Source organism: Oenanthe melanoleuca, chromosome 14 (genome assembly GCF_029582105.1).
Source record: "Oenanthe melanoleuca isolate GR-GAL-2019-014 chromosome 14, OMel1.0, whole genome shotgun sequence".
NCBI lineage: Eukaryota > Metazoa > Chordata > Aves > Passeriformes > Muscicapidae > Oenanthe > Oenanthe melanoleuca.
The window spans coordinates 1,565,012-1,592,565 of NC_079348.1; the positions used below are offsets into that span (position 1 = coordinate 1,565,012).

At 41.4% G+C, this 27,554-nt stretch overlaps 3 protein-coding genes across 11 annotated transcripts in view; 2 read left to right on the forward strand and 1 right to left on the reverse strand.

The window, feature by feature from the left end:
* GDE1 (glycerophosphodiester phosphodiesterase 1) overlaps window positions 1-6,088 on the reverse strand; it is a 6,484-nt gene extending 396 nt beyond the window's left edge. Inside the window, exons 1-6 of the mRNA XM_056503532.1 lie at window positions 5,749-6,088; window positions 4,362-4,537; window positions 3,393-3,498; window positions 2,871-2,963; window positions 2,085-2,296; window positions 278-1,674 (exon numbers count right to left, since the gene is read on the reverse strand). Coding sequence (XP_056359507.1) covers window positions 1,527-1,674; window positions 2,085-2,296; window positions 2,871-2,963; window positions 3,393-3,498; window positions 4,362-4,537; window positions 5,749-6,003 — 990 coding nt within the window. The 5' untranslated portion in view covers window positions 6,004-6,088 and the 3' untranslated portion in view covers window positions 278-1,526. The remainder of the gene's footprint in view (window positions 1-277; window positions 1,675-2,084; window positions 2,297-2,870; window positions 2,964-3,392; window positions 3,499-4,361; window positions 4,538-5,748) is intronic.
* Window positions 6,089-6,573: 485 nt separating this feature from the next.
* On the forward strand, window positions 6,574-23,056 carry CCP110 (centriolar coiled-coil protein 110). 9 transcript variants are annotated; one of them, XR_008841614.1, is made up of 16 exons: window positions 6,621-7,524; window positions 8,624-8,780; window positions 9,570-9,698; window positions 10,638-12,288; window positions 12,925-13,049; window positions 13,189-13,372; window positions 14,035-14,171; window positions 14,495-14,611; window positions 14,855-14,956; window positions 15,228-15,344; window positions 15,505-15,584; window positions 16,167-16,229; window positions 17,095-17,154; window positions 17,708-17,790; window positions 20,788-21,619; window positions 21,752-23,056. XR_008841614.1 is itself a non-coding variant. In XM_056503537.1 (15 exons), the coding sequence occupies exons 2-15, from the start codon at window positions 8,634-8,636 to the stop codon at window positions 20,838-20,840; spliced, it is 3,048 nt and encodes a 1,015-aa protein (XP_056359512.1). In that variant the 5' UTR covers window positions 6,574-6,599; window positions 8,624-8,633; the 3' UTR covers window positions 20,841-23,056. The 9 variants fall into 9 exon arrangements, 7 of the variants coding, with proteins under 7 accessions (XP_056359512.1, XP_056359511.1, XP_056359508.1 ...); XR_008841615.1 differs by lacking the exons at window positions 6,621-7,524; window positions 17,708-17,790 and adding an exon at window positions 6,574-6,599; XM_056503537.1 differs by lacking the exon at window positions 6,621-7,524 and adding an exon at window positions 6,574-6,599 and having other exon boundaries at window positions 20,788-23,056.
* A 39-nt stretch (window positions 23,057-23,095) lies between these two features.
* Window positions 23,096-27,554, forward strand: part of VPS35L (VPS35 endosomal protein sorting factor like) — a 43,634-nt gene continuing 39,175 nt past the window's right edge. The window contains exons 1-6 of the mRNA XM_056503541.1: window positions 23,096-23,174; window positions 24,399-24,498; window positions 25,435-25,602; window positions 25,918-26,040; window positions 26,390-26,414; window positions 27,285-27,361. Coding sequence (XP_056359516.1) covers window positions 23,158-23,174; window positions 24,399-24,498; window positions 25,435-25,602; window positions 25,918-26,040; window positions 26,390-26,414; window positions 27,285-27,361 — 510 coding nt within the window. The 5' untranslated portion in view covers window positions 23,096-23,157. The remainder of the gene's footprint in view (window positions 23,175-24,398; window positions 24,499-25,434; window positions 25,603-25,917; window positions 26,041-26,389; window positions 26,415-27,284; window positions 27,362-27,554) is intronic.

The following is a 27,554-nucleotide window of genomic DNA, read 5'->3' on the forward strand; positions in this document are numbered from 1 at the left end:
CTGTGAGATTTGATGCAGCCTCCTCTTGGTTCAAGGCCACAACTTTGCCACCACCATGATAATTTTTTTGTTTGTTTAGCTCATTTTCTACTAGTGTCTGTTTTTTCCATCCCTTGTTGCAATTAAAGATGAGGCACATCTTTAATTTAGGCTAAAGACAACCCAAACCCAGCCACCACAGGCACAGAAAAAAGGACAAACTTTACACACAATGCAAGAGCAGAGTTTGAATTTTACTGTCTCCCTGCACACAGAGCTGTGGGCATTGGGCATGGACCTGGTGTTTGCCCTGAGGAGGGTGACTCAAGCAGCAGCAGCAGCAGTTGGACCTTTGCAGCAATGCCCTTTGCCATGAAGAGTCATTTGCCCTTCAGTGGCATGTGGGAGCCCCTGTTGGCTCAGCAGTAACTGCAGAGGCCACAGGTCTCAGAAGGGGCAGGACAGGAGCTGGATCCAAACCTACACATGCTACAGGATGTGCAGCACAGGCTGAGATTGCTGCTCCTGCAGTGCAGGGGTGAGTGAACAGGTGGAAGAGGCTCTTGTCATCCTGCCAGGGAAAAGCTCAAATATACAAACAAAAAATCCATCCCCACCACAGGTCATAGCATGGATCTGTGCTACTCCAGAAGTTTGGATTTACCCTAATTGGGATATTTTACATCAATGCTCTTCTGCACAGCTGATAAAGAACACTTCCCCATGAATTCTCAGAGACTTGTTTATTGTAACTGCAGACTCTTTGGAGTTCAAGTTAAATCTGGATTACAGTTTCCATATCCCTCTGAGTGCCCTCCAATCACACAACCAAAAGCAAACTAAAAAGACATTTCAGCTCCATGCAATATGTACCTTTCTCTAAAAAATAAATACATTCATGTGCTGTGTAATTTCTTCATTAGAAGAAACATTTTCTTATCCTCCCTTGGTTCTCTTCAAAGGTCTGGAAGATAAGAAACTACTCAAGTTTCATTTGTCAATTCTTATAACCTTCACATCACACATGGAAAGTTGGCTTCCTCTTCCTCATCAGGATTCAGCTCAGCCATCTTTCTATGCAGGGCAGGGAAATACACTCATCTTCTATTTTGGCACCATTATACCATTATTTTCAGTTTCTGTTTTAGGAACATTAATGTAAATGATTTTAAGGTGCAAAAATCAACTTCAAATTAGTATACACTTGTAGAACATGCTGTTAAAATTACTAATGGCAAATAATGATTTGAAATTTTGACACCAAAATTGCTGATATAAATTTAGAACCAGAATTTGAACAAAGCCAAGGAATAGCCAGACAATTATAAAGCCACCTGCACAGACAAAGTATGGCCCAAGTGGGTTGTCAAATCTGATTTCCTGAGTCTGTGTGTGGCTGCACCACAGCTCTGGCCAGCTCACCAGAGAGTTCCTGCATTTGAGATGTGACCAGAGGCAGAAGCCAAGTGCTCTGTGTTTGCAGAGTCTCCCCAGCACTGCTGGGTGCCCTCATGCTGCAGAGCTGCCCTGAGGCAGGGTGGGCTGGCTCAGAAGTGGGGGTCACAGTCCTCCAGCAGGCTGTCAGTGATGTAGCTGCACTCAAGGACACTCTCATAGTAGCTCTTCTCTGCAAACGTGTTCACTGTCCAGGCAACCACTTGGATTCCTCTGGAAGACCAGAGCCTCACATAGTCCCTGCAAGGAACAGAGACACCCTGAGAGGAGCCTGGCACTACACAGAGCCAAGGCAGACAGTGCTGAGCTACAGCTGACTTTCGGTCTTGCATCAGCATCACATCAAGGAACAATAGTGTGTCACCTTCTGCAACATCATCTTTCTGTGTTTTCTTATTGTAAACAGGCAAAAGGAACAGACACTTCTTCTCTTTGAAACTGAACAGAATTAAACCTCTAACAGAAGGTAAAAATTCAGATAAAAAAGACAGAGGCTTAAAATCATAAAACAGTGCAGAGTAAAGAAATGATCAAGACACCTTCTCCAACAATAAATGGAACATTTTGATCAGCCCATACTGTGTTAACTCCACCTTATATATTAACAGAACAGAGTATCTCCTGATATATGAGCAAACTTGAACACTTACTGAGAAACAAAATTCTTCTGTATGAGGAAAGCTGAAACCCCACACAATCTCCACAAGAAGCTGTGGAGGCTCCAGTCCAGGATGACATCCAGCACCATGTACAGGAAATGCTTCCAGCAGGAACTGAACCGGGGTGTCCCATCTCCCAGGTGACTCAGCTGCCAGGGCCTGTGTGTCAGAGCTGTCACAACATTTCTGTCAGCCTGTCTCATCTGCAGGACCAAGGAGAAAAGATTGTCATTCATCCTAAAGCCCAGCTGCATCAAATACCATTTCTGAGAGATTAGATACAAAGTCCTAGCTTGCATTTACAACTCTTTTAGAAAGATGTTTATGGTATTTTATAGGGTTGGGTTTTTTTTTCCAAATCATACTGAATAAGCACCAGCTCTTATGTTAAAGAAATTACATAGCAATGTATATAATGGAAAAAAAAAAAAAAAAAAGTAGACTTGCAAATAAGAATGAGGAAAGAGCTTTAGGAGTAATCTAGAATAAGAGGTTTATTTAGCAGGTACCTTGCACAGATACCTGGCCAGACACCAACTAGAAGAGCAATGCACGTTTGTCTGCACTGCTTTCAGAAGGGAGGGAATTGCTGAAGATCCCTATTTGCATTTAATGAGTGGAGCAATCTAATAAGATTATGCACTATGCTTCATTTGTTTTTAAAAGCCTTAGGAATTTGAATAGCCCAAAAGTAACCTGGGACTGGGAGTTTAATACCAGGCTGAAATTCCCAGACAGGACTAAAAAAATAAAAAATAAACTTTTAGGAAACATCACCTTATAAACAACATCTGGCATGAAAGAACAGACTATGCTGCTGTTATACAGCTGTGGAAATTCTTGGTAGAGTTGTTTCAGAGCATCAACTGCCTGCAATTAGAGACACACAGAAATGTTATACATACACTCATATTTAATTTACACTGCAAAGTCATTTTAGAACAATCTTAAAAACACTTCCCTGTTATACTGCAAGATTGGAATAGAAAGGGACAAGAAGAAAAACAGCATCTTGTTTATAGCACTAACACAGAAATGACATTTTGGTTTTTTGCAAAAGCATTTCTGTTCATTACTCTATTTACAACAATAAATAGGATTCTCAGTATTTCAATTTCCCTAAATATGTTGTGAATACAATTTTTTTAGTATGACCAAGAGGAAAATTATTTATTCCTATATTTTGCTAGGCTAAAGGAAAAAATTACTCTAATTGATATAAAATGTACCACAGGGACAACAGCAGGTGAGAAACCCACAGAAGGGCTGAGGGGAGGTTCATGCTGCAGTGAGCAGTACCTGATTTGCATGGCCTTTGACATCAAAATAGACTGTGAGATTGTGATGCATAGACTCCACAACAGCTTCTCTCAGAGTTGGCACCTTTTCATCTTGGAATTGGCTCCTGTAGGAATAGAGAACTCATTGGAAAACCCACACCCATGGGCCTGCACATTGCCAAGCACTCAGGGCTGATTCAAACCCAGTTTGCTGCTGCACTGGTACTGGAGGCGGGATCCAGTGTCCAAAACACCAACCCCAGCTCTTCACTTCCTTCCCCAACTCCACAAGCAAGCTTTCAGTCCCAGCTGCTGCCTTCCTCCTGCTCCTACTGCACTCCCCAGCCCTGAGCCAGAATGCAGCTCTGGAATTCCCTAATGCAGTGTCTCAGGAGCACACATTATGAGTTCTTCCTCTGAAATGGACTCACTTGTGATACTGCAGAAGTTGCATTGTTATCAAATACTTACTAATGTATAAAAATATTTTCCCCTAGGGAAATCCTTCCCCACTAGGATCACAGTGAGACCACTCAAAATCTGTACAGCTCCTCTTCAACAGTATAAACCTGATGTGTAGAATACCCAAAACACAATCAGTCAAGAAATACATGTGAATAAAATTAATCTTAGAAGCAATTCCTCTAGCCAGTTCTGACATATCATGAAGGTCCCAGCACCTTCCGTGTCCTGCAGTCAATTTAGACAAGCTTATGTAGAGGTAGACTTGTTTCACATTAGATACCTGTGGATTTTGTCCTTGAAAGGCAGTTTATCTTGACTCTGCTTCACTGCTCCTAATGTACTGATAGGTAAGGGGATATAGTCTCACATGCCTCTAAAATCAAATTAGAAGTAGTATATAGGACTAAGTTTTAAATTAAAAAAAAAAATGAATCAAAATAGATTGATAGATCAAATCAGTATTTTGTTCATCAAGAATTATTTTCCCACTGTTGAAAGCATAATTTCAGAATAGTTCATTCACCGTAGCCTGTGTTTTGCAGATGGATTGAGCTTCCTGATTTCCTCAAAAGTCAGGTCCTGCAGTCTCCCAGCCCCATCAGTTGTCCTTTCCACTGTGTCATCGTGCATGAGAATGGGGACACCATCTGCACTGAATTCAAGATCCAGCTCCACACCCGTTGCTCCATTCTCAGCTGCCTTAAAAAACAATTTTAAAAATCACATACACAGCAGAAGAGACAGCTTTATAGATCTGATACAGGTACAGCTACAATTAGCTTGTATTTTGGTTAAAAAAAAAAGTACTTTTCAGTAGTTTTCATCTGCAGAACAAAGCAGGTTCCATCTAAGTCATTGTTAGAGCATTCATAGATCAACTGAACCATCTAATCTATTTTACAGCTGAAACCAAAATGATTCTGCCTCAGTCCTGGGATAGGAACTGCTGAAGGGTAAAAATGCAGAAAATAATCCTGCTCTCTCCTTCTGATGTAATAATCCTGGAGTCCTTAAGTTACATTATTTCCTAAAAGACAAGAGAAGCAAATGCCTGGAGTTCACATCATCACTTCAGCACTGAGGCAACACTGTTTACCACGTGTGTACCAAGCAGATGGATGCAGACAAAGCCCTGCTCCCCTCTGAGGAATGGCCTTACCAGAGAGCAAGAAGCTGCCAGGCTGCCTCAGAACATTTCATCCACCCTCTTCCTGCCCTGGATCCTTCCCAAGAACTCTTCAAAAAACACTCGAGTGAAGTGCAAACACCACCAATTGCTCTGAAGGACAAATGCCCTCCTGGGAAAAGGGACAATGCACCAGAAAGACAAAAACTGGGTGTGCACTAGAGGTGTCTGTTATGTAAAGATTGTGCAGCTTCAGAATTTATCAGGACTAAGAGCCCTGTCTCACATAAAGGTAAGAGATCCTCAGAACAGCAACGTCAACCTCACAGAAACACAGCATTCCAGAGACTGATAATCACCATTTCTAATGATTCTCAGAAAGAGACTGTGAACCCCGGCTGTGCCTTGGTGCTTTGCAGAGGGGGCAGCAGTAAGTCATGGCACACACTGAATTCTGGTACCAGATTTCCCCCGAACTTTGGATTCTCATCCCAGATCTTCAAGGTTTAAACAAACAACCTGTTACTGAGCTGCTGTCCGCTCTCTGTGTGCTAATGCAAAACATCTCATTACGGCTGCACTCTGAAATACCCATCAGCACCAAGGCTATACCAGCTCCAAAAGATTCAGACCTGATTTGAAGTCGCTTTGGGATGGAGGATCAGCTACTCACACATCTCCCAGCCGGAGCTACTCACGGCAGGGGGGCTCGGAGCTGATTCAGACACAACCCCAGCCACAACCCCAGCCCCGGCCGCGCCCCGCCGCCCCGGGCCGCGCTGACCTGCCGGATGGCCGCCAGCGTGTTCTCGGGCGCGTCGTGCGCGCCGCCGCGGTGCGCGATGCGGGCGGCGGCGCCGCGGGGCCGCAGGACGCGCTGCGCGCTCTGGGGCGCCGCGGGCTCCAGGCTGAGCAGGTGCAGCGCCAGGTACAGCCCGGCCGGCAGCAGGCAGGCCAGCGCCGGGCTGCGGCTCAGCGCCAGCGCCAGCGCCAGCAGCGCCGCCAGCCAGCTCAGCACGCCGTCCCCGTGGCACAGCATGGCGGGCACCGGCCGGGACCGGGCCGCCGCCTCGCCTCAGGCCCAGGGCCGCGCCGGTGCCTCAGCCAGCCAATCAGCACCCGGCTCTCAGCCACATAGCCAATCAGCACCCGGCTGTCAGCCATTCAGCCAGTCAGCATCCGGCTCTCAGCCACATAGCCAATCAGCACCCGGCTGTCAGCCATTCAGCCAATCAGCACCCGGCTCTCAGCCACACAGCCAATCAGCACCCGGCTGTCAGCCATTCAGCCAATCAGCACCCGGCTCTCAGCCACATAGCCAATCAGCACCCGGCTGTCAGCCATTCAGCCAATCAGCACCCGGCTCTCAGCCACACAGCCAATCAGCATCCGGCTGTCAGCCACACAGCCAATCAGCATCCGGCTGTCAGCCGCACAGCCAATCAGCATCCGGCTGTCAGCCACACAGCCAGTCAGCACCCGGCTCTCAGCCGCACAGCCAATCAGCACCCGGCTGTCAGCCGCACAGCCAATCAGCACCCGGCTCTCAGCCGCACAGCCAATCAGCGCCTGCAGCTTCCGCCCGACGCCCCTCCGGCCGCGCTGAGGGCGGGCCCGGGTCTGGAGCACCCTCAGGTAACGCCGGGAGGGCGCTGAGGGGAGCGGGGGGTGTTACCGATAGAACATGTGGCACTGAGGGAAGCAGGGGGTGTTAGCGATAGAACATTAGTTACTGAGGGAAGCAGGGGGTGTTACCGATAGAACATGTGGCACTGAGGGAAGCAGGGGGTGTTAGCGATAGAACATTAGTTACTGAGGGAAGCAGGGGGTGTTACCGATAGAACATGTGGCACTGAGGGAAGCAGGGGGTGTTACCGATAGAACATTAGTTACTGAGGGAAGCAGGAGGTGTTAGCGATAGAACATGGGGCACTGAAGGAAATGGGGGCTGTTCCTGTTAAAACATGCGGCACTAAGGGAAAGAGGGGCTGTTCCTGATGGAATACAGTGCGTATAAAATAAAGGGTGCTAGTGGAAGGACAGGTAGCGCTGTCCAGGGAGTCACAGGCAATCTTCTCAGCTGTTGGAGTGAGTTTTTTTTGTTGTTGTTATTATTTTTTTTTTTTTCAAATTGCTGAGATGAATATTTGTCACGTAGTGTCCCAGCTGGTTCTGAGCATCTCAGATACTCTGTCAGTGGTTTTGTGTTTCTGCCAGGTGTAGCTAAAGATAAATCAGAGATATATATGCAGATGAACAACAAATAATGGACTGTCTAATTTGTCTAACATATGTCGGACATTTGTGTAACATATTTTAAAAAGTCTTTTGATAAACAACAGCATTTGTTAAAATTAAAGGTAGATATTTAATAACAAAAACCCCTCAGTGATCGTTGAAGAGGTAAGAGATGACGAAGTTGTTTTTTGAAACACGAATGACAGCTTTAACAGCTCTAAATACTGGGAATTAGATGCATCCATATACTTAAATTAATTATGCCTGGGCCAAGAGCTGGCAAACAAGTGTGGATTTTCCTTCCACCTGAGCTGCCTGACAGGTGAGTGTTACCTGTTCCCGGGCCGGCCGGAGCGGAGCAGCTCCCTCGGGCGGGAGGGATTGGGTGTCTGCGGCGATGCTCTCTGTGCTGTCCCCACACGGCACGGGGACAGGTGTGCGCGTTTATCGCATTCGCAGCGTGCTCGCTGAAACCGATACACCGGTCCTGGTGTGATACGAGCGGGGCGGAGCGGGGCAGGCAGCGGGGCGGAGCGGGGCGGGACGAGCGGCGCGGGGCGCGCTGGGGCCCGTAGTGCGGCGGCCCGGCCGTTCCGTTGTGTTGGCGGTTACGGGAGCGCTGGGGCAGCGCCGCTCCGAGCCCCGCGCCCCGCGCAGGTACCGGGACGCCGGACGGGCCCGGGGCCGGGCCGGTACCGGGGAGCGCCGGGACCCCGCGGGGCGATGCCTCGGCCCCGGCCTGGGGCGGCCTCGCTGCCCCGGAGCGGGCGGGCAGGAATCGGCCGAAGCGGCTTGCGAGGGAACAAAGCGTTGTCAGGCCTTGCCGGGCGGTGCGGTGGGGGCCGGCAGTGACAGATATTTCCGATATTTGTGTGCTTTTAACGAGAGGAGGCTGCGGTTTTTTTTAAATTTATTTTTTAATGTTTTTTTTTTTTGGTGGTGTAAGTATTGGCATCTGTCATACAGGGATGTATTGAGATGAAAGCTGACGGGAGCATGACACAAATTTCTCTCAGCCCCCTAAACACGTAAAGGCTTTTTGTAAAAAATCCAGTTGGGCTGAAATTTTGTTTGGGCTGGTTTTTGGGGTTTTTTTAATAGTTGATAGCATCTGTCTCGTTGTGGAAGATCTCAAAGGTTTCGTCTTTGATGGAAATTTTGTATATCCTGATTATCTCAATGTTTGCTTTCTTCTCTGTGTACTTGTGATCATCATTTTTGCTCATATGTACAGATTCCCCTTTCATAGGGGAAATAAAGAAGAGTTTTGCATGTTTTGTTAATGATAGGAAGAAGAGATAGTCAATTCGGTTTTCTAATGAATTTTCCTAAAACATAGTGACGCAAGAGTTAGTGGTGATGTTGTTTTCCCTCCAAGGTGTTGGAAGTACCTGAGACAATAATGTTATTATTCTTTGCAGCGTAGCTAAGATGAAGATGGAGGACTATGAAATATTCTGTAGGAAGCATCTTTCCAGAATCCAAGAAGAGGCAATAAAAGGAGAAACCTCTCTGACCGTTCAGAAGAAAAATGTGTCTCTCATTCAATTCTATGGAGTCCCTGTGCTTTCCCCTCTGGTAAGGCCTTTTTTCCCCATCACACTGACTACATTTCCTTTATTTTTTTAGAAGATACCTTCCTAAGGGGAGCACATATGTTGATAGTTTTCAGTAACACTACTGCTGGGCTTCATGTAAAATCATATTGACATTTCAAATACTGAACACATGGGTTAGTTTAATGGTGTAAAAAAATGTGAATGAGAAATACTGAGATAGTTAAAAAGCTTTTATAGAATTTTTTTTGCATGCGTTTGCATTTTCCTCTAATGTATTCCACAGCCTCATCAATTATGTTAAGTCATTGTGTGCTAATGCAAACAGAGCTAAGCTGAAGATTGTTGGTAGTTCCTGCAATTCTGCAGCTGACTTCCTTGTTTCAGTGATGGGAAGAAATGGGAGAGGGTCTCCTACAGCAATGTCCAAAAATCATGATACAAATATAAATTGTGGATATATTGTCTTATTCTTCATTTACAAAAGCATGGATATTGTAAGGGTTTTTTAAAAAAAGGCTGAATTCTATATCAGATTGATATCATAGCATGTAATGTTCATGGAAAATTTTATAAATGGTGTTTTAAATTCATGTTCATTTGCATGTGTGCCAAGAAGGCATTTTGTACACCTTCCCTTAAAAAATTGATTGAGAAAAGTTGTCATTTAACAGGTGCACAAAATCTCAGGTGATTTCTGTTCTTCTAATTGTTTTGTTCTGTTGTTTTTCTTTTGAATTTATTTCTCTAATTCTGTATTGAAGTTTGCATTTAATGGTATAAACCATGTTTCTTACACTCTGTTTTGCAGCTTACTCTTGAAAGGAAAAAGGAAATTCAGCAGTATAAGGAGAAAGCACTGGAGCTAGAGACCAGGAAACGGAAATCCCAGAAAAAAGCTTTATTGAATCGTGTTCAGGAGATTGTGGAAAATGTCCAGGTAGTGTTAGTCCAAAGCTGCCTCATAGATTGACAGAAAATTACTGCTTATAGACATTTAGAGAAAGTGTAGGGGTTTAAGTACTCCCCAATATAAACATGAAATGAATAGCAGCTAACTCTCCAGAACCAGCATTTGCAAGTATTTCATGCTATGTGTCCTGATAATTGATTATTTACTGATACGTATTGTAATGCATGGGACTTGCTTTTCACTGCTTCTTTTGCTATATGCAAAAGACAGAGCTCACTGCCTCTTTTGTAGGAGTGTTGGAAACAACTAGGTTGTTAAAGCAAGTGAACAACTCCTGTATGCTAGAGCTGCTTTATTTGCAAGCTTATAGCTTAATCATAACATAATCTATATTCAACTTAATCATTATAGAATTAAAATTACCTTCACAACAACTTGAAATTCTGCTGTGTGCTTTAAAATTTTACTGCAACTATTCTTTTTCTTTGCTGCTTCAATGATGAATTTAGTAGAGGTTTTAATTTAAAAAGCTACTAAAAAGATCTAATCAAGGAGTTATTGTAATACAGCCTTTAGATTAAACTGTTGCTTAAACAGTTAATACTGAGTTTGTTGAGTTACCAAGGTGGCAAACAACTCTTTGTAGTTTGCATTGTCTACTGAGTTTGTGTGGCAACAGTCAGTTGGCTTGGGGCTTGAACAGCAGACCAGGAAAGTATGTTCAGTACAAAAATAATGTAAGTTTGTTTGGTTTTTTTTCTCCCAAATGTGTCCTTTTAATAACTGAGACAGGACATAGGATAGCTGTAGTATGAAAATCCTTTTAAACAAAGGCTGGTTAGAAGTAACACATAATTCTCACTTAAATAAAGTTGTTTTTTAAATTTTTTTCTAAGTTCAAGTGAAGTTTGCAGGAATTTGAGATTTCATTGAAAATCTGTCATTTTAAAAAAAATTAATTTGCAGATGAAGAAAGGACCTAGCAAGAGTGACATGAACACATTGGAGACTGAGAGTTCTTGCCCTGGTTTGGATTCCAAGGCTTTGACTGACTTCACAGCTCTATCAGATATCAATTCAGTATATTCTCCTGAAAGACATGGTTCCATGGACCTGGAAAAGACACCAGAACTTAGACCATCAGAAACTGCAGGGCAAATGACATCAAGTGTGACAGAAGTAGTTAAAGCAGCAGAAGAAAACGTTTCTTCCAAGCCACGTGGGAGCTGCTTCTCGGAGGACGCGCCGTGTCCGAGGGCTGCATCTCCTGACAAGGTGTGGAACAAGCTCCCTTCTCATGCTCTGCAGAAGCAGGAGGGACGAGTGGGGTCACCATCAGATGAGGATGTCCAAGATCCGTGTGTAATGAGTCTTCAGAACCTGATTAAGAAGTCCAGGGAGTACCTAGAGAAAGAGCAAAGCAAGCGTACCTCAAAGAGCAATTCAAAGAGGAGTACGAGCGAAAGTCATTCGGATAAAGAAAATGATGGTGTTAAAACAAGTGACTCTCTGAAAGAGAGGGCAAAGGTTATGGGCAGAAGTTCCACTGCTCAGACCCTTGATAAACCCAGTCTTAATAAATCAAATACCCTTCTCCAAGGTGCCTCTATTCATACAGGTAACACAAGTATATCCACTTTATCCAGTTTTTCTAAAGTAGACATACCTGTGAGAGTTGGAACACCCCCTTTGGTGGATTCAGATTCAGATGAGGAACTGAAAAAGAATTCTGTGTTTGAGCGTGACAGCAGCATTGTCAGGAGCCTCACAAGCTCTTATGCCAAATTGCCAAGCCCAGAGCCAAGCATGAGCCCAAAAATGCACCGACGGCGCCCGAGACCTTTATCCATGGGACACATCATTATAAACAACCCTGTCAATGCTTATGAGCTGAGCCCTAAAGGCAAGGGTAGAGCAATGGATTTAATCATGCAAGATATTGCAGATAAAAACAACGTGTCTGAATCAGTGCCAAAGTTCATGGTGGACTTCAGCGCAGTTTGCCCTGGCAGAGTTGCTGGTGTCAGCAGGAATTCCTCAGGCCCCTGTGATGGGCTGGGGGCTGGCAAACCAAAGCGCCATTCCTTGGGGCTCTTTGAAAGCAGAGGAACTGTGTCAGCCACGGTGGAAGGACAGGTGCTGATGGACCACAGCAGAGGGCCTTATAAAGTAGAGAGCAGCACTAGTATGGCACCTCCAAAAGTGAATGAGCCCTTTGCCATCAGTCAGTCTGCAGGGACACAGAAGATCCTGGCTGGGAATGAAATGAAACCAGCTACTTTGCCAGAAAACACTAAATATAATTCTCCAATGGAACTCAATAAATCTTATGACGTGGAAAATCCATCTCCACTCCTAATGCAGAGCAAGAATATGCGACAGCAGATGGATAATACTCCAAGTGTTTCCTCAGCAAATGAGCAGTTCCCAGAAAATTTTGAAAAGGTAAAACGTAGACTTGATTTGGACACTGACAGCTGCCAAAAAGAAAACAGTTCCTGTGTTATAGGAGTTGGAATGGAACAAGAACAAGAGCAGCAGTGGTTGCAAGAACAGAAATATCCTGTGGGATCAGTTTACATTACCAAGAATGCAGTCCTTGAAAACATGGCAAAAGGTAAAAGATTACCTGTGCTTGAGGGTTACTTCTCAGTTTATAAATCTTTTAGAAAGAACCCCAATGATCATTAGTCATTGGTGTTTCTTTTCAGAAGCTTCATTTCTCTAATTTGGCTTAACGAATACTGATTTCCTATTTCAATCTAGAAGTTGGAATTCAGTTTTACTAAGAAAATTGTCTATGCCTTGCAGTTTAAATAAGACTGCTAAAAGAAAAAATAGCCCATGTAAATGAAAAACACCCATGTAGGTATTTTCTTCAAATTCAAGACTCTTGTTACTTCTGCATGTGTCTCTACTAAATGAGGCTGAAGTGGCATAAATAATGTTAATTCACTCCAGCAAGTGTAACAATTCTTAGAGCTGTATTTTCCATGTGTCTGTATTAATATAGGCTTTTGGTGTTACTGCTTATTTCACAAATACAAACATGCAAATATTTTGAAGGACTAGTAAATGATGGGGTTCTGTGCAATACATAATGGGAGCTTGATATCAAGGAAACCTGATATCAGAGACATATTTTTAAATTTTTACTGATGATGCAAATTACCTCTGATAAAGGATGGATGTCTCTGGCAAAGATCATCTAGAAGATATTTAATACTTGATTCTTTGTTATGTATTTTCTCAGAAGATATTTTAAAAACTAAAATGCTGGCCTTTGAAGAAATGAGAAAGAGACTTGAAGAGCAGCATGCACAACAACTGTCAATTCTGATAGCTGAACAAGAGAGAGAACAGGAGAAATTGCAGAAGGTAAGGTCAACAGGAAAAATTCTAATCAAAGGTTTTGTGTTGTATGGAAATTTGTCAGGAAGCAATTGGGTTTGAATGTATATTCTGTTGCTTTGCAGAGTTAGAAAAATAGTCTCATGGTTGAATCTTCCTTTTGTAGGAACTGGAAGAGCAGGAGAGAAAGTTGAAAGGAAAGAAGATTACTACAACGGAAATAGAAATTTCCAAAGTGAATATTAACAGTAGGATGGAGTTGGAGTGGAGGAAAAAAAGTGAAAGTGGCTTGCTGGAAAGTGTGCAGTCTCAGCTGGAGACAGTCCATAACACAAACTCCACCAGCATTGGTAAAACTGGGAGGGAAGAATATAGATGAAGTGTTGTGACATCATTTGTTCTACAGTGCCTGCCTGGAGCAGCTGCCCCTCTGTGTGGATAAGTGCAGTGTTCCTGCCCTAGGGCTGCCCAGGGCACACAGGGGCTGCTGCCCTCAGCTGGGGACAGCATTTGTGAAACAGTCTGCTGCATCTTTGTGTCACTGGCATTTAGCACAGGTTCAGCCATCCTTGAACAGTTCCATGTACTGCATTTTTTATGTAACTGTTTTAGGGCACATCCAAGGAAAACAAGCTAAGAATAACCTCCTTTGATCAAGGATGAGGATGTGGGTTTGCATCATGTCCCAGCAGGATTGTCCTCGTGCCAAGTAGCTGCACAGCACTGGGCCAGGTGGTCACATATGTGTAGAAGCTTTTGAGGGGCTCTGCCAGGGGTTCCTAACTGTAAGGCAGTACCTCTCACCTGTTCCAGAACATTGTGAAATGTTTTGTTCTGCCTTCTGTTTAGCAAATTTTGCATGGAAATCAATCAGAAACATTCAGTTTGCTTCTTGTCTATAACTGACCTTGTAGACAAAGCTGTGACCCCCGAGCTGAGTGTATCCACAGACACAGGCATTACTTTATTGGCAGAAGTGTGTCTTGAGCTGTGTGTTCTGCTTTCTGTGCAGGTTTTGCTCATACAACACCCAGCACCTTTTCTTCAACAAGTGAAACTTCATTCTATCTCTGGGGACCATCAGGTAGTGGAGTTATAAAAACCTCAGTATGCAGGCCAAGTAATAGGATCAAAACTAGGTGGACTCAGGTAAGGGAGAAAAAAGATTTTATCTTGAAAGGCCCTCATGCTTTTGTAAGGCACTGGTAACAGAAAATTTTAGTATCCATTCCTGTGTCATCTTTGATTACATAAGGGACTTGTGTAGGTTATTTTTCTTATTCATATAAACAAAATAATCATATAGCAATATATTGCTTCTGCCAAATTATGGTGGGTACTTTGAGCTCAGTCAAAGCTTTATCAACACTTTTTTTCTTACTTGAACACTTGAAAATGTCATTTGGTGGATGTTATTTGATAAATAATTCATAATTCTTGTTTTTTATAAAAAGTTTTGAATTTTTTTTAAGGTATTCAGTCCAGAGATACAAATGAAGTTTGACAAGATCACTGCAGTGGCAAGGGGATTTCTCACTCGTAGACTCCTGCAGACAGAAAAACTGAAACATCTTAAGCAAACTGTAAAAGTAAGATCAGCTTTTTTGTAATAAGCAGCTTTTTCTCCTGTTTGTTTTTGTTCCTGTCTTTCATTGACAGATGCCACCTTGCATTTTCTGCTCTCAGAAGATTGTGGGGCTGCACATGAACAGTTAGTGTTGTAAGGTTCAAGTCAAACAAAGAATCTGTTTGCTGTGTGTACTGTTTGTAATGATTGCTTTGTTATGAAATGTTACACCTGGTGCTTATTCTTATTTTCCCATCTTTCCCAGGATACTATGGAGTTCATAAAAAATTTTCAGTCTGAAGCCCCATTGAAAAGAGGAAGTGTGTCAGCACAAGATGCATCCCTTCATGAAAGAGTAATGGCTCAGGTGACACAATTTAAACCTTTTTCTTCTGTCTTTCCTAGCTATTTTTTTTTTGTAACATAAATACATAAAACACTAAGAGTGGCTTTGTTTAGAGTAAAACATTTAAAGAAGAGAAGATTCCAGTTTTTGCTTGACACAAAATAATTTGATTTGAAAAAACGGTTTTCAGAACTATGAAGTGTTTTGTTTAGATTGTAAGCAAAAAATGATCATGTTCAAAACCAATAAGCTTGATTGAAGATGTTATTAACATTGACATGATTGCTTCCAGCTGCGAGCTGCCCTGTATGACATCCATGACATCTTTTTCACAATGGAGCCGTCGGAGAGAATGAACATTCTGCGTCACGATCGTGAAGTTCGTAAAGAGAAGATGCTCAGGCAAATGGTGTGTTGTATTCCAGGGAATGGAAACTCTTTCAGGGCTTTCAGTACTTCTGCATTTATTAAGAGATTTTTTTCCTCACCCTGTACAATGTTTTTTAAATCTAAATTTTTAGTTATGGTTTTGTAGGTAACTTTCTTCTGTATCCTCTTTTTCTTTGCAGGATAAAGTAAAGAGCCCAAGAGAGCGAGTGACACTTTCAACAGCTACACAGAAATCTCTGGACAGGAAAAAGTACATGAAGTATGTGCAGCCCTCCCTTGGGTGGGGAGGGTTGGTGGAAGGAGTTCAAGAGAAGGAGTAGGAGACATAGGAAATAGTGAGGAGAAATTTATGGAATAGCAGTTTCTTTCAAACTGACATTTCTGCTAGGAAGAATGAGTGTGTGATGTCATGCTAATTGCATTGTGCTCTTACTTCTGAGAGATTTTTTTGTTTGTAAGGAGAAAAATGTTTGTTCTAAGTTATGCATTTACACTATAATGCAGTGGTGGATGCTTAGTTTATGGTTGATTTTGCAAACTGCAAAAAGTGCCCCAAGTGATTTTATCTATCTAAAGTGCCTAGCAATAGAGACATTTGATAGAGTATCTCTGGCAGAGTTTTTCTGGGGAATGGTAGCAGGCATTACCTTGCAACAGGGTGGGCAGTTGTTGCACTTGCTCCTGAGTAAAGAAGTGATAATCTGTAGGACTGCTCTGGCAGTAGGTGTAGTGTAGTGTGTAGCTGTAGTTCCTCTTGGAGGCTTTATCTGAGTGTTTCTGTTCAAAACGTGGATGATAATTTTCTAATTGAAATATGTTTCAATACTTTTTTTTTCTCTAGGGCTACAGAAATGGGAATACCAAGTAAAAAAATAATTATAAAACAAAAAACTCCTGAAAACCGGTGGGTGATGGTTACTTGAATTAAAATGCTTTTAAGAAACTTTCTTACAGTGATGGATTCTGTGATCTGTACTGTTGGTTTGCCATTGATCAGCTCAATTCCTGCTACTATTATCATGAAAATTAATGAAATCTGATTTACTATGGCCCGAGCTTATTGTAAGTTAGGAAAGATATCTTCGGAAGTTATTTATTTATGGCTCTAAGTTTTTCTCTGAGATGCACTACTAAGCTTCAGTTTGGCACTACTGCTTTCCCTAATATCCTTTACTTTGCAGTGGAATTATTGATAATGCTTATCTTTAGGAAGCTGTCAGAAAAGAAGTGGCTTTCTATTGTGAGGAAAGTTTTGTTCCTTGACCGCGTGATTGTTTTCTCAGATCATAGAAGTTACAGTGTTCACTACATGGTGTTCAGGCAGACAAGAGCTGCTCTCTTATGAGGCCTGTCTGCACATTTATCTCATATTAAAAGTCAGATACTGGCATCTCTTAAAAACAGATTTTATCCCATGGTTACCCAGAAGCTTTGAAGACATGATGCTCTCTACTCAAACAGTTCAGCCTTCAAGGACTACTCTAAGCAATTCAGCCCTTTTTCCTCTGTGTTCTCATCAATGACTGGGAACCCAAGGCACTGCTCAGGGACAGCTATGTGTGTCCTTTTTTCTTTGTTTTAAATAGTGGAAGTAGTAATCCTATTCTGGAATTTTAATTCCAGCCACTTTGCCTACATGTCATTTGCATTACAAAATCTGTTAGCCTCTCTGAATTTGTTATGCAAAGTATGATACATAATTTGGTATTTCTTGAGAGACTTTTCTTTTTAAAGGGAAAAAGCACTAATAAAAGTTTGTGTTTTAACAGCATACTTCAACCAAACCAAGGACAGAATGCCCCTGTTCATAGGCTGCTTTGCAGACAAGGGTAAGAGCACAGCATGTTTCTAGCCTAAAGATGAAACTAAATGTAAAGGGCAAGAACAGTGATTGATGGATAATATTTGCACATAATAGTTCAGAATAAAAATAATTACTTCTCTTAGTATTTTGAGAGAGTGATGAAGCTTTATTTCACCTTATCCTGCAGGAAAATATTTATTGCTGTCATACTTCTGTGTATTGTCTTCATTTACACTATTCCAGCATTTCTATTTGTAACATTCATTCCATGAATCTTTGTGTCCACTTAAATGAAATGTGTATTTTTATGTGTAGACTGTAATGCCATGGTATCTAAACTAAATCAGTTTCTTGAATAGAGTTGTTCAATCTGTTAGTGGGGACATGTTCTCCTACTTTATGTATCTATGTAAGCCATAATAATATCAGCAGGAACTGTACAGGTGCTCAGGAAGAAGCTCTGTGGGACATTGTAAAAATGTTTTCATGCCAAACACATTTTGATAGCATTTATATTTTTGTATACAGCCTTTCAACTTTGTTGCAAGTGACTCATTAACTCTTTTATATTTAATTAGAACCCCTAAGACCTCAGTGAATGGGGTTGAGCAAAATAGAAGGAAGGCCTCAGGGAGCAGAGTGTCTTACAAGGCTGTTTCAGGTGTGTAGAAAATTGGTGCTTGGATCTTATAGTAAATAAGTTACTAGTATCTAGAAACAATAAATTGGCAATATTTTGTTTTTCTTCCCTTGTGCACCTGCTTTGCTATGCCTTAAGTCTAACCTACCTCTTCAAACCAACCTGTGCTGGTGACTGCACCATCCACTTCCAAATGCTCTAAACACAGTATACAGAATGTGCTGCACAGCTCATTTGCTTTCACTTACCAGATGCCCAGTCACAAAAAAAATCACCAGATACGTTCAGTGGAACTGTTGAGAAATTGATAGTAGTCAAAATAGACTTGGATTAGAATCTTCATGTCATTTGGTTCTTAGTTCTGTACACACATCTTCAGCAGTGGAACATATTGAAAGGACAGGAAGGACAGCTTCAGACTCCTCAGTGGGTGTTCATACATCATACAGTCCTAAAATTATATATATATATATATATATTCCTGTGGCACCTTACAGCATGTTTGAGTCTTAATGACCTAAGTTTGAAAGAGGAGTATTTCTGTGCTACCATACAGAGATTACTGATGGATTACCTTTTATATAAGCTTTGATAATAGTGCTGAACCTCTAATAAATCACTATGAATGCTCTTGCACAATTTATATTTTTTAAATTAGATTTTAAATTTCTTAAGTGATAAACCTAGATTTATCACAAGGTAAAGTGGTTGATAGGTTTTAAAACTATTTAAGCTCTGAATTACATTTTGTTCTCGAAGATTCCACAAGTAGGGAATTTTGGGGCTTGATAAGGGAAATGTGTAATGTAGTAGGATTTCACCTGATTTCCATAATGTTTTAAATAATATGTATGTATTAAGGATCAAACCTTTCCTATAAGGGAAATGCTTATTTAATGCTGCCCCAGAGTAGAGCTGGCAGGGAGTATCTGTGAGTTTGAACACTGTCTGTTTTACACTATTTAAATGGGATGTTTTCCCAGATGCTGCTTTGTGAACAAAAGAAGTGGCCACTTATGTTAAATGGCAATATGTTAAATAGGGTGTTGATGTAATTTCTTGTCCTTGATCATTCCTGACTACCTATTAAATTGTGCTTATTAGAGGGGCAAAAAGGGAAGGAGAGCTAGTAAGATACAGTTATTATAAATACATTCAACTTTGATATGAGAAAAACCCTCAGAAGAAAATAATAACATACTTGTCCAACTTTTTTTCTTTTGTTCTTCTGATTGTTGTTTTAAATTCTGTCTACAAAGTGCTTTGTAGCTTTAATACCACTCAGACCAATTGTTGTCTTTTTCTGGAAAGAAGACATTTTGTTTAGAGATGGCAAGTGGCAATCCTAAACTTAGTTTTTGTTGGTGTTTACTCCTTCAATCCAAAGTTCAGTGCTTAATAGAAAAGTACAGACTCATAAATAATTTTTTTTTCTTAAGATTAATGAGTTTAAATCAGACTGAGATGTTCCATCAATTGCCTGCAGGTGGGTCTGATTGTGTTAGCAGAAGGTGGTTGAGATCAGGTTGCTCCTACAACAGACTGACTTGTCTCCTCTGCCCAGTTGCCTTTCCTGTGAAATACAGGGCAGGAGGTAGACAGAATATTTGGGTGGTGGCAGCATTTGGCCAGGCCAAGGGCACAGCCAGCCCATGTGAGATGGGGGGCTGTGGAGTGTGTTGGCTTTCAGGCCAGCTCTCCAGGAAGCCTCAGCTGCTGAGTGTGAGTAGCAGCTCTGTCCTTTGTCCCATGAGAGAGGCCTCATGTGATTGTCCCTTGCCACTGGAAAAGGATGGGTGATAATTGTTTTCAGAACTGTCACTGGTTTTATACAAATTTGCCTTCTGCAATTCCTTAGTCTGGATTGCTGTGGGATTTTTCACACTCATGCTATTACTGTAATGTCCTGTTACTTGTATATAACTTGGAGGACACTTGAGGTGAGTTAAGGGGTGTTGTTAATCACTAGAAAAGCACCATGTCTGTCAGCCTGGCTGTCTGTCCTGTGAGATCCCAGGTGATCTGAAGGGCACAGCACTGGGCCAGTGAGAATGGCTTCTGTGTAGTGGGAGCCTGTTGGGATGTGAGGGCTCTGAGCATTCCCTTGGCCTGTGCTGATAAAGCCCTCACACCTGTGAGTAACCACTGCAGCTCTGACCAACAGTGACCAGAGAGCCTAAAAAGGACTGGCACTACGTTGTCACCTTCATCTACTGCCTGGTGCTCATTTCTCTTCCATGGCTGTCTTCCATTCCCACTGCTCTGCTCCCTGTGATATGATTTTCACTGCTTTATGTAAATGTTTGCTCACACTGCTGCACATTCTTGATAATTGCTTGGACCTGAGGAATGCTGAGTTGTGCTACTCCTTAGCAGCCTGCAGTGCTGGAGGATACTTGTCATGCATAGTATAATATGGGTTTTTAAATATTTGTATGTCTATACTTGTTCCCTCTGGAAAGACTTGTTTGTTTATTTATTAGTTTTGTACTTAAGCATCCTTCCTTTTATAAGGGCTCTGCCTGATGATTTTCATACTGCACTTCTAATTCTGGTTGTTTATTGACATATTGGAGCCTACAGCTGTCTCTGTTTTTTCAATTAATCTGACAAAAGGAAAGAGTTATCTTAAGTATTCAACTTGTCTAATATTTTTAATTGATAATTTGTTTAAAAGTAATACATGGCATAGTTAAACTTATCAGCTATTTAACCTATCTTGGTTATACAATAGTTCTTTTAAAAATCTGTGAATTGTGGTTGTAGTTGTTTTAGAGTAGCAGAAAAGAAGATAGAATAGTTATCAAGTAAGGCAATACTTGTCATTACTTTTAAACTTGCAGGTTTCATAAGGCTTTTGGGGTGTAGCATTATGAAAACTGTCATTTAAAAGTAGTCACTGAATGCATATTGCTACTTTTAAAAAATTGTCCTAATTTTTTTCAGCTATTTTTATTGGATAATCCTGTTTCAAAACCCATTACTATTAATTGTAATACGGTTTCTATTTATTTTTAGGAGCATATGCAGGAAGAACCCAAAGAAAGAAGCCAAATGTTGTGACAATTTAAGAAGACAGCATTCACTGGGATAAAATGGCTGTGTTTTAATGATGGCATTCTCAGCACTGATTTTTAATATTGCATCTTCTTTACATATATGTATATTTAGGCATTATAAACCTTAGTCATTTTCAGATGACACATTAACACAATCATATTGAATTTGCTTTGAAGCTCTAATGCTTGTGGGAAAATTGCATGTTAGAACTTGTGTACAGACTAGTCTTAATATATAAAAGGTTCATAATCTTGTTTATTTAAAGATTACCACAGGGCAACATGAAGGCAATTTGTGAATTTTTCACACTTTCTAATTCTAGTGTCTGACATATGCTTTTTGCATTACCTAAATTGCAATTTCTGTGCATGAGTGCCACCATAAGTAAGTCATGGGTATGTATTTAGTTTCATACCATGAAGTTAAAGCAGCTAAATGTGAAAAAAACCCCAAACTTAATTTGAACAGAGGTATCAAGTCAGTGAATTTGTCAATAGCTGTTTTGAATGTACTTTCTGGAGGAATGAGATTAGCTCAATTTCTGTACTTAAGGCCTTTTACCAAATGTTTTGCATTTCTGCTGAGCTGAACAGACGTGGTCCAGATTCAGTGCTGGGCTGATGGACATGCTTACACTGACCAGACCAAAAATGTGCATTTATATGTGTGGTAGATCAAATCACTCTACTGAAAGAGCCCTGGGATTTTATTACCCTGCTGTCTACTGCATTTTTTTATGGAAACATCTGTCCAATATAGAGATGTGTATGGTCTGCAAGAACTTCAGAAGGTAAGATTTTAACTGTTTTACCATTTCAGACTTAAATAGTTATTTCAGTCTGTAATAGTAATTCAGATATGTTACATTGAATTGATGACACTTGCAGTTTTTCTGAGCAGTTTATCTTCTGTACTTGTACAGGCCCTTGTACTGAAGTCGTGATTCCTGGAGGTGGGGAATACCTACCAAATCCCAACACTTTCATATTTATGAATATTTAATATTAAAAGATCATGGTCATATTTTACATTAGTCTTCCAACGTGGATATTGTCCATCAACTTGAGGAGAGCATATTTCTCCTCCTTTTAATGAATTTCAGGTATGAAATGAACAAAGTTCTAGGGAGAAAAGCTCAGCTGTATCATCTTTGCAGATTGCAGATTTGCATAATGACTGCCAGAATGTAAATTTGTGGTGTGTTGACATGAATATAAGAGAAAAAAGACTAACTGAAAATTTCATGGAGGTAAATAGCATGAAAGAGGAACATTAATGATGGGATGGGGACAGTGCATGGGCAGTGATGAGTGGATTGGCTTGACTGTGGCACCAGCCTGTGGCTTTTATCTGTCACCAGGTCTGTGCTCTGCAGCTCCTGGTGCTGTTCAGAACAGGTGTGTTGTACCAGGCACCAAGTTACCAATTGCACGCTGGAAAATGGCAAAAACCACTGCCCAAGCAGCTTGGAGAATGACACTGCTAGGTTTGTTGGAAACCTGGGGCCAGGGGCCCTGATGGTGTAAACATAAGAGTTTACACCAGTGAAGACCTGCCTCCCTCATAAAAATACTGTGGTGCTTTAAAATCTCACCTGTAATACAGAAAATGCCCGGGGCAGGTTTCTTGCTCACCTGCTGGGTATCAAAGCTGTGTTTTAGTTCCCAGCTTTCCTTGGGACTGGAAACCATCTCGTGAGGGGAAGAATTTACAGTGACAAGGGTCACCTGTGTAAAAGATGACAAAAGGTGCTGCTGATGTGGCAGCACTAACGATTGATGTTTTTAATGTGCTGTATTTATTATTAGCATAGGCAATATGTTGATGCACAGATAGGTTTAGTGTGTTAGTAGAAATGAATGTTTCCCTTCTCTTAGGGTTTCACACCTAAACCTCTTGTTCTTCAAGCATGTTTCCAGTGTGTAATAAAGCATTATAGCACAAGGGTTTTATGTTTTTTTTTGTTTGTTTGTTTGTTTTTATTTTTTTTAATTTTTTTTTTGTTTTGTTTTGTTTTTTGGTTTTTTTAACTTTCATGAGGCCTTTCTCCTGACAAGTGCCAGAATTTGGTTTTGTACTTGCTGTTTTGTATTTATACATATTTATCTTTTAATTTAGTGTGGAATTGTGATACCATGACAAAAGCCTATTTATTTTTGTACTGTTTCATTTTCAGCGGTCTCGCTCTTTACCTGCAGCGTTGTGCACAATAAACTCTTTAACCCTTTCCGAGCGGTGCCATTCTGTCCGCGCGCGCCCTCAGGCGGTTCCCGCGCCGGGCGGGGCGGGGCGGCGGGCGGAAGGCGCGGTCATGTGACGGGGCGCAAGATGGCGGCGTTCCCCTGGTGAGGCGGCGGCGGGAGCGGCCCGTTCCCCCTGAGGGGCGGCGGGCGGAGCGCTCGGGGGGCTGCGGGTCCCCCTGCTGGGCGAGGGCTGCTCATGCTGGGCAGGGGCTGAGGCGGGGGCAGCCACGGATGTGCCAGAGGGGGAAGTGCGGGGCCTCGGGGCAGTTCGGCCTGAGGGGACCGGGTGCCGCGGTGCTGCAGCCCGGCGCTGCTGTGGGAGAAACCCGAGGGTCCGTGACATTCATAACACCCGGCGTTACTCTGAGCTCCGCGGGGCCGGGCCGGCGGCACCTCCTGCCCGCTGGCCTCCCGTCATTTCCCCTGAAATGAGTGTCGCGGGCCGGGCGCTGTCCCGTGCCGGGGTTCGCTGTCACTCGCGCACTGCCGCCTCTGTGAGTTGCCTTTCCCAGGCTGTGGGAGTAGGCAGGGCTCACAGACACAGTCAGCTTCTAGCAACGCGCCTTTACAGGGAGATGTGTGCGTCCGGGGAGGCTGCACTGGGTAGGACATGGAATTACTCCCGTGTTTGGTACAGAAAGGATAAAAGGGGCACTCTTTCTGTAACAGACAAAAGCAAAACAAAGCAGCACAGATCCTGGAAAGTTGATTTTTATATAGTACAACAATGAGGTAACAGCCTAATAAATAGGTCTGGTAACACTGATGTAGGAGTGGCCATGGGAAAATAACCAGACCTTTACCAGAGTAAGGTGTTTCCATCGTTCTAACGTGGAAGATACTCCATATGCTGTGGGCTTTAGCAGAACCCTAGCTATTTTTGAGCAGTATTAATGCTAAAAAGTTGTTTTGCAGATTTATTGTCTGCATATGAGGAAAAAAATAACACCTGTTGTTGCTGAAGAGTTGTATTAACATAATGTTCAAATGAAGCAAATTTAAAAAAATTAAATGAGTTAGAGTAGTAAAAAGTATATAAAATTATTTAAAGCGTAGAGCTACAATGCATTTTTGTAACAGCTATGCATAAATATCTAGAGAAATTGTTTTGTTTTTATGTTTAATACCCAGATAATGATCAGTGCAGTCATTATGGGATGTGCCTCATTGTATTACCAATACCAATATATGTGTAGTGTTGTAAAGGGACCCTTCCATTTATATGCCTGGCTCCTTTGTGCATCTGTATAGACATAGGCTATGCTTCTCTCTTAGTATGTGGTTATTTATATGTATATATGCTTTCCCTTCACTCTTATTTTAAAGGCATGCAAGAGTGAGGAACTATGTGTCAGAATCTGAAGTGTGCAAGCTGGAATCTGTACCCTTGGATTTTGGTGATTACCATCCACTGAAACCCATTACAGTGAGTTTTTTTTGTGCTTTTGGAAACTGAATCTGAATTCAGACTGTGCTCCTATTTTTGCGTTTGCTCCTTTAAAATTAAAAGGCTTTGAGGTTGGTGATGGTACTTGTGAAGTTGCTTTCTGTGCTGGTGGCCTATTTTAGAGGCATCAAGGTTTATTCTTTTTGCCCTTTAAAGAAGTTTGCTGGTGCTGTTATGTGTCAGAAGCAATCTCTTAACAAATACAGCACCTCCAACTTATAGGTTTTCTTGGTTGCATTAAGTGCTGAATAATGGATAAATTTAAAATCAAATTGTTGCATTACAAATGATCTGCATAATTGCTTGATGTAAGGTTTGGTTTTGGGTGAGCTTCCAGTCAGCTGAGTACTTTAAAACATTTATAATTTCTTTGATGTATAAGAGGCTTTTAAAGATGTACAGAAAAAATCCAGCTTCAAAGAGATGAGTTATCCACTAATGAATGATAAATGGGCAGCAGCTTCTGCTCAGGAAGGTTGGTAGGGAGAGAAGACAGTGACCTGAGGTATGGATTTGATGTTCCAGCCTTGGGTGTTGTATGAGAAAAGTAAAGATGAAACTGGCATTAAATAGCAAGAAAGAGTTTGGAGGACAGGGACAGACTTAATAAAAGGAGGAGGAGTACTAGAAAGATATTCAGAGTGGTTGTTCTTATAATTTTGTGGACCTAGAATTGGAAGGAAGAAAGACCAAAAAAAGCAGTGGAAATACTACTGAAGAGTGAGTGCCTCCAGAATCAGGGAAAAGGAGGGGCTTCAGTTTAAATGCTGCTGCTCACTCCAAAGAGTTTGTTGGATGTCTCCTTGCTTGCATTGCAGCAGCACAATTTATGTAGCAGGTATTTTGATGATCTATTAAAGAGAAGTGAGGGAAGAGAAAGCCTTTTTGTTTAACAGTTCTGAACTTTTCCTTTAGGTTACTGAATCCAAGACAAAGAAGATGACCCGGAAGGGAAGTACTTCTTCTACCTCCTCCTCTTCCTCTAGCTCCATGATGGACCCTCTGAGCAGTGTGTTGGATGGCACTGATCCCTTGTCATTGTTTGCTGCAGCTGCAGATCCTGTGACTACTGCTCCTGCCACGGTAACTCTAGGGCCAGTTATCTCAACTAAATAAAATAAAACCATAAAGCCAACCCTGGATAGAATGTGCCTCACCAGTGAGGAAGTTAATATGGGAAATATGCCATATTAGTAGAATATTCTTTTTTATTTACCTAGTCTTATCTTGTATGTGTTGACATATTTATTTAAATAAGGATTTTTAGAAATTATTGAAATTATTTAGAAATTATTTTGAAAGGATCAGCTAGCCCTTGAAACATTAAGTTAATCTTTATCAGCCTTCTCTTCTTTTCCAGATCTGTGTTTAACTTTTGCACTTGTACTCCTGTCACAGGATGGTGCACGAAGGAAAAGGGATAAAGATGAGAGCTCAGCAGTAGGAAGTGACTTTGAGCCATGGTCAAGCAAACGTGGTGAAATCCTTGCTAGGTACACAACAACAGAGAAGCTTTCTATTGTAAGTGGTGGCTGCCACAGTTTTTTATTTGTACTAGACCTTTAATGGATTTTGGATGTTGCTGTTTTATAATTCTTTCATGGGTAAATGCTGGTCCTCTAAATGTCAGTTTTAATGTTGTAGAAAACTGAATCACAAGCTCTCAGTTGTAAAGATTGTTTTAGAGCTGGGTCCAAGTATTCTGATATTTTTGATATTTTGTCTTTTTGTAACAATGCAAATAACTTTGGGTCTTGTGACTACTTATAAATGATTGGAGGGTTAATTAGCAGTGTAATGACCTTTTGCATTCTTGGAATGCTAGTGAGCACATGTTTTCTAACAATCTCCTTTTCCTGCTTCCTCTCAGAACCTGTACATGGGATCTGAAAAAGGTGAGCACTTTCTTTGCCAGTAACAGAGTTTGCTTGAGGCAGGGTGCAGTGACAGGTTTGTGGTCAAGAATAGTTCAAATGTGTTTTCCTGCCTCCCCCATTCTGACATCATGGTTCTTGATTTTTTGTGGGTAAGACATCTGGGTGTTAGTTTAAAATTATTATTGAAAATAAGCCACCCAATCACCTTGCCTTTTATTCCTATGGGCTAATGAATTTATGATTATTTCACTGCACTGCCTTCCACTGTAGCTTAAAACTTTCTTCTGTTTAAACTGAGCAATGATGTTTTGAGGATCTTGTTTATCAACTCTTCTGCTAGCTGGAAGGAAAGCAAACAAGTCCTTTGGGAACTTGTTCAGTTATTCTCTTTACATGAAAGTGAAGTGATTATCTGTATGCTGGGTGTTTAAAAAAGAACCAAATGTTAAATATTTTATCATGTTTTATAGCAAAGAGAATCTGGGCTAAAGTAATCATAGCATAGTAAATCAGGATTTTTATATATAAATGTGCAGCATTTCAGCATCTGCAAAAATATAAAATACTTTTTTGCAATGAGAATGGTTGTTCAGGCAGAGTGTGACATCTTTATCCTTGGATATTGTTAAATTGACTGGGTATAACCCTGTGCAACTGTTAGAACTTCAGAATTGGGCTTGCTTTGAGGAGGATAGTTGGACACAGGTTTTATCTGGTGATTTTCTTACCAGTAAAACTTGCAGGAAAGTCCACTTATATTAAATTTTGCTTACTTGTCAATACCTTTGTTCAGGGTGAATGCACTGAAGCTGACTGGTCCATTCCAGGCTCCTTCAGAAGTCCCAGTGTTTAAATGTTAAATAAACTTTAATCTGTATTTCTTTGCAGGAAAAGCCACAACTACTGGTTCAGCAGTTTCTGAAAAAGTCAGGACAAGGTTAGAAGAACTGGATGATCTGGAAGAGGTGAGAAAGTTTTCTGGTGAAATTACAGCATCATTATAACAGTGAAAGGAATTTATGAAATAAAAATCTTTTGTGAAACCTTTTAAAAAGGTCCTGATTCTGCAAGTGCAGTATTTAGATAAATATGTACTTTCTGTGGGAATTCTTTAGTAATTTTAATCCTCATTGCTACAGGATTTGGGCAGAATCATAT

Bases quoted from the DNA above. Each gene is read 5' to 3' on its own strand.
- CCP110 (XM_056503533.1), top strand. From the start codon at position 7,463: ATGCCTGGGCCAAGAGCTGGCAAACAAGTGTGGATTTTCCTTCCACCT. The intron at 13,373-14,034 runs GTAAAACTGGGA...CTTTCTGTGCAG, and splicing joins CACAAACTCCACCAGCATTG to GTTTTGCTCATACAACACCC. The intron at 16,230-17,094 runs GTGGGTGATGGT...GTGTTTTAACAG, and splicing joins CAAAAAACTCCTGAAAACCG to CATACTTCAACCAAACCAAG.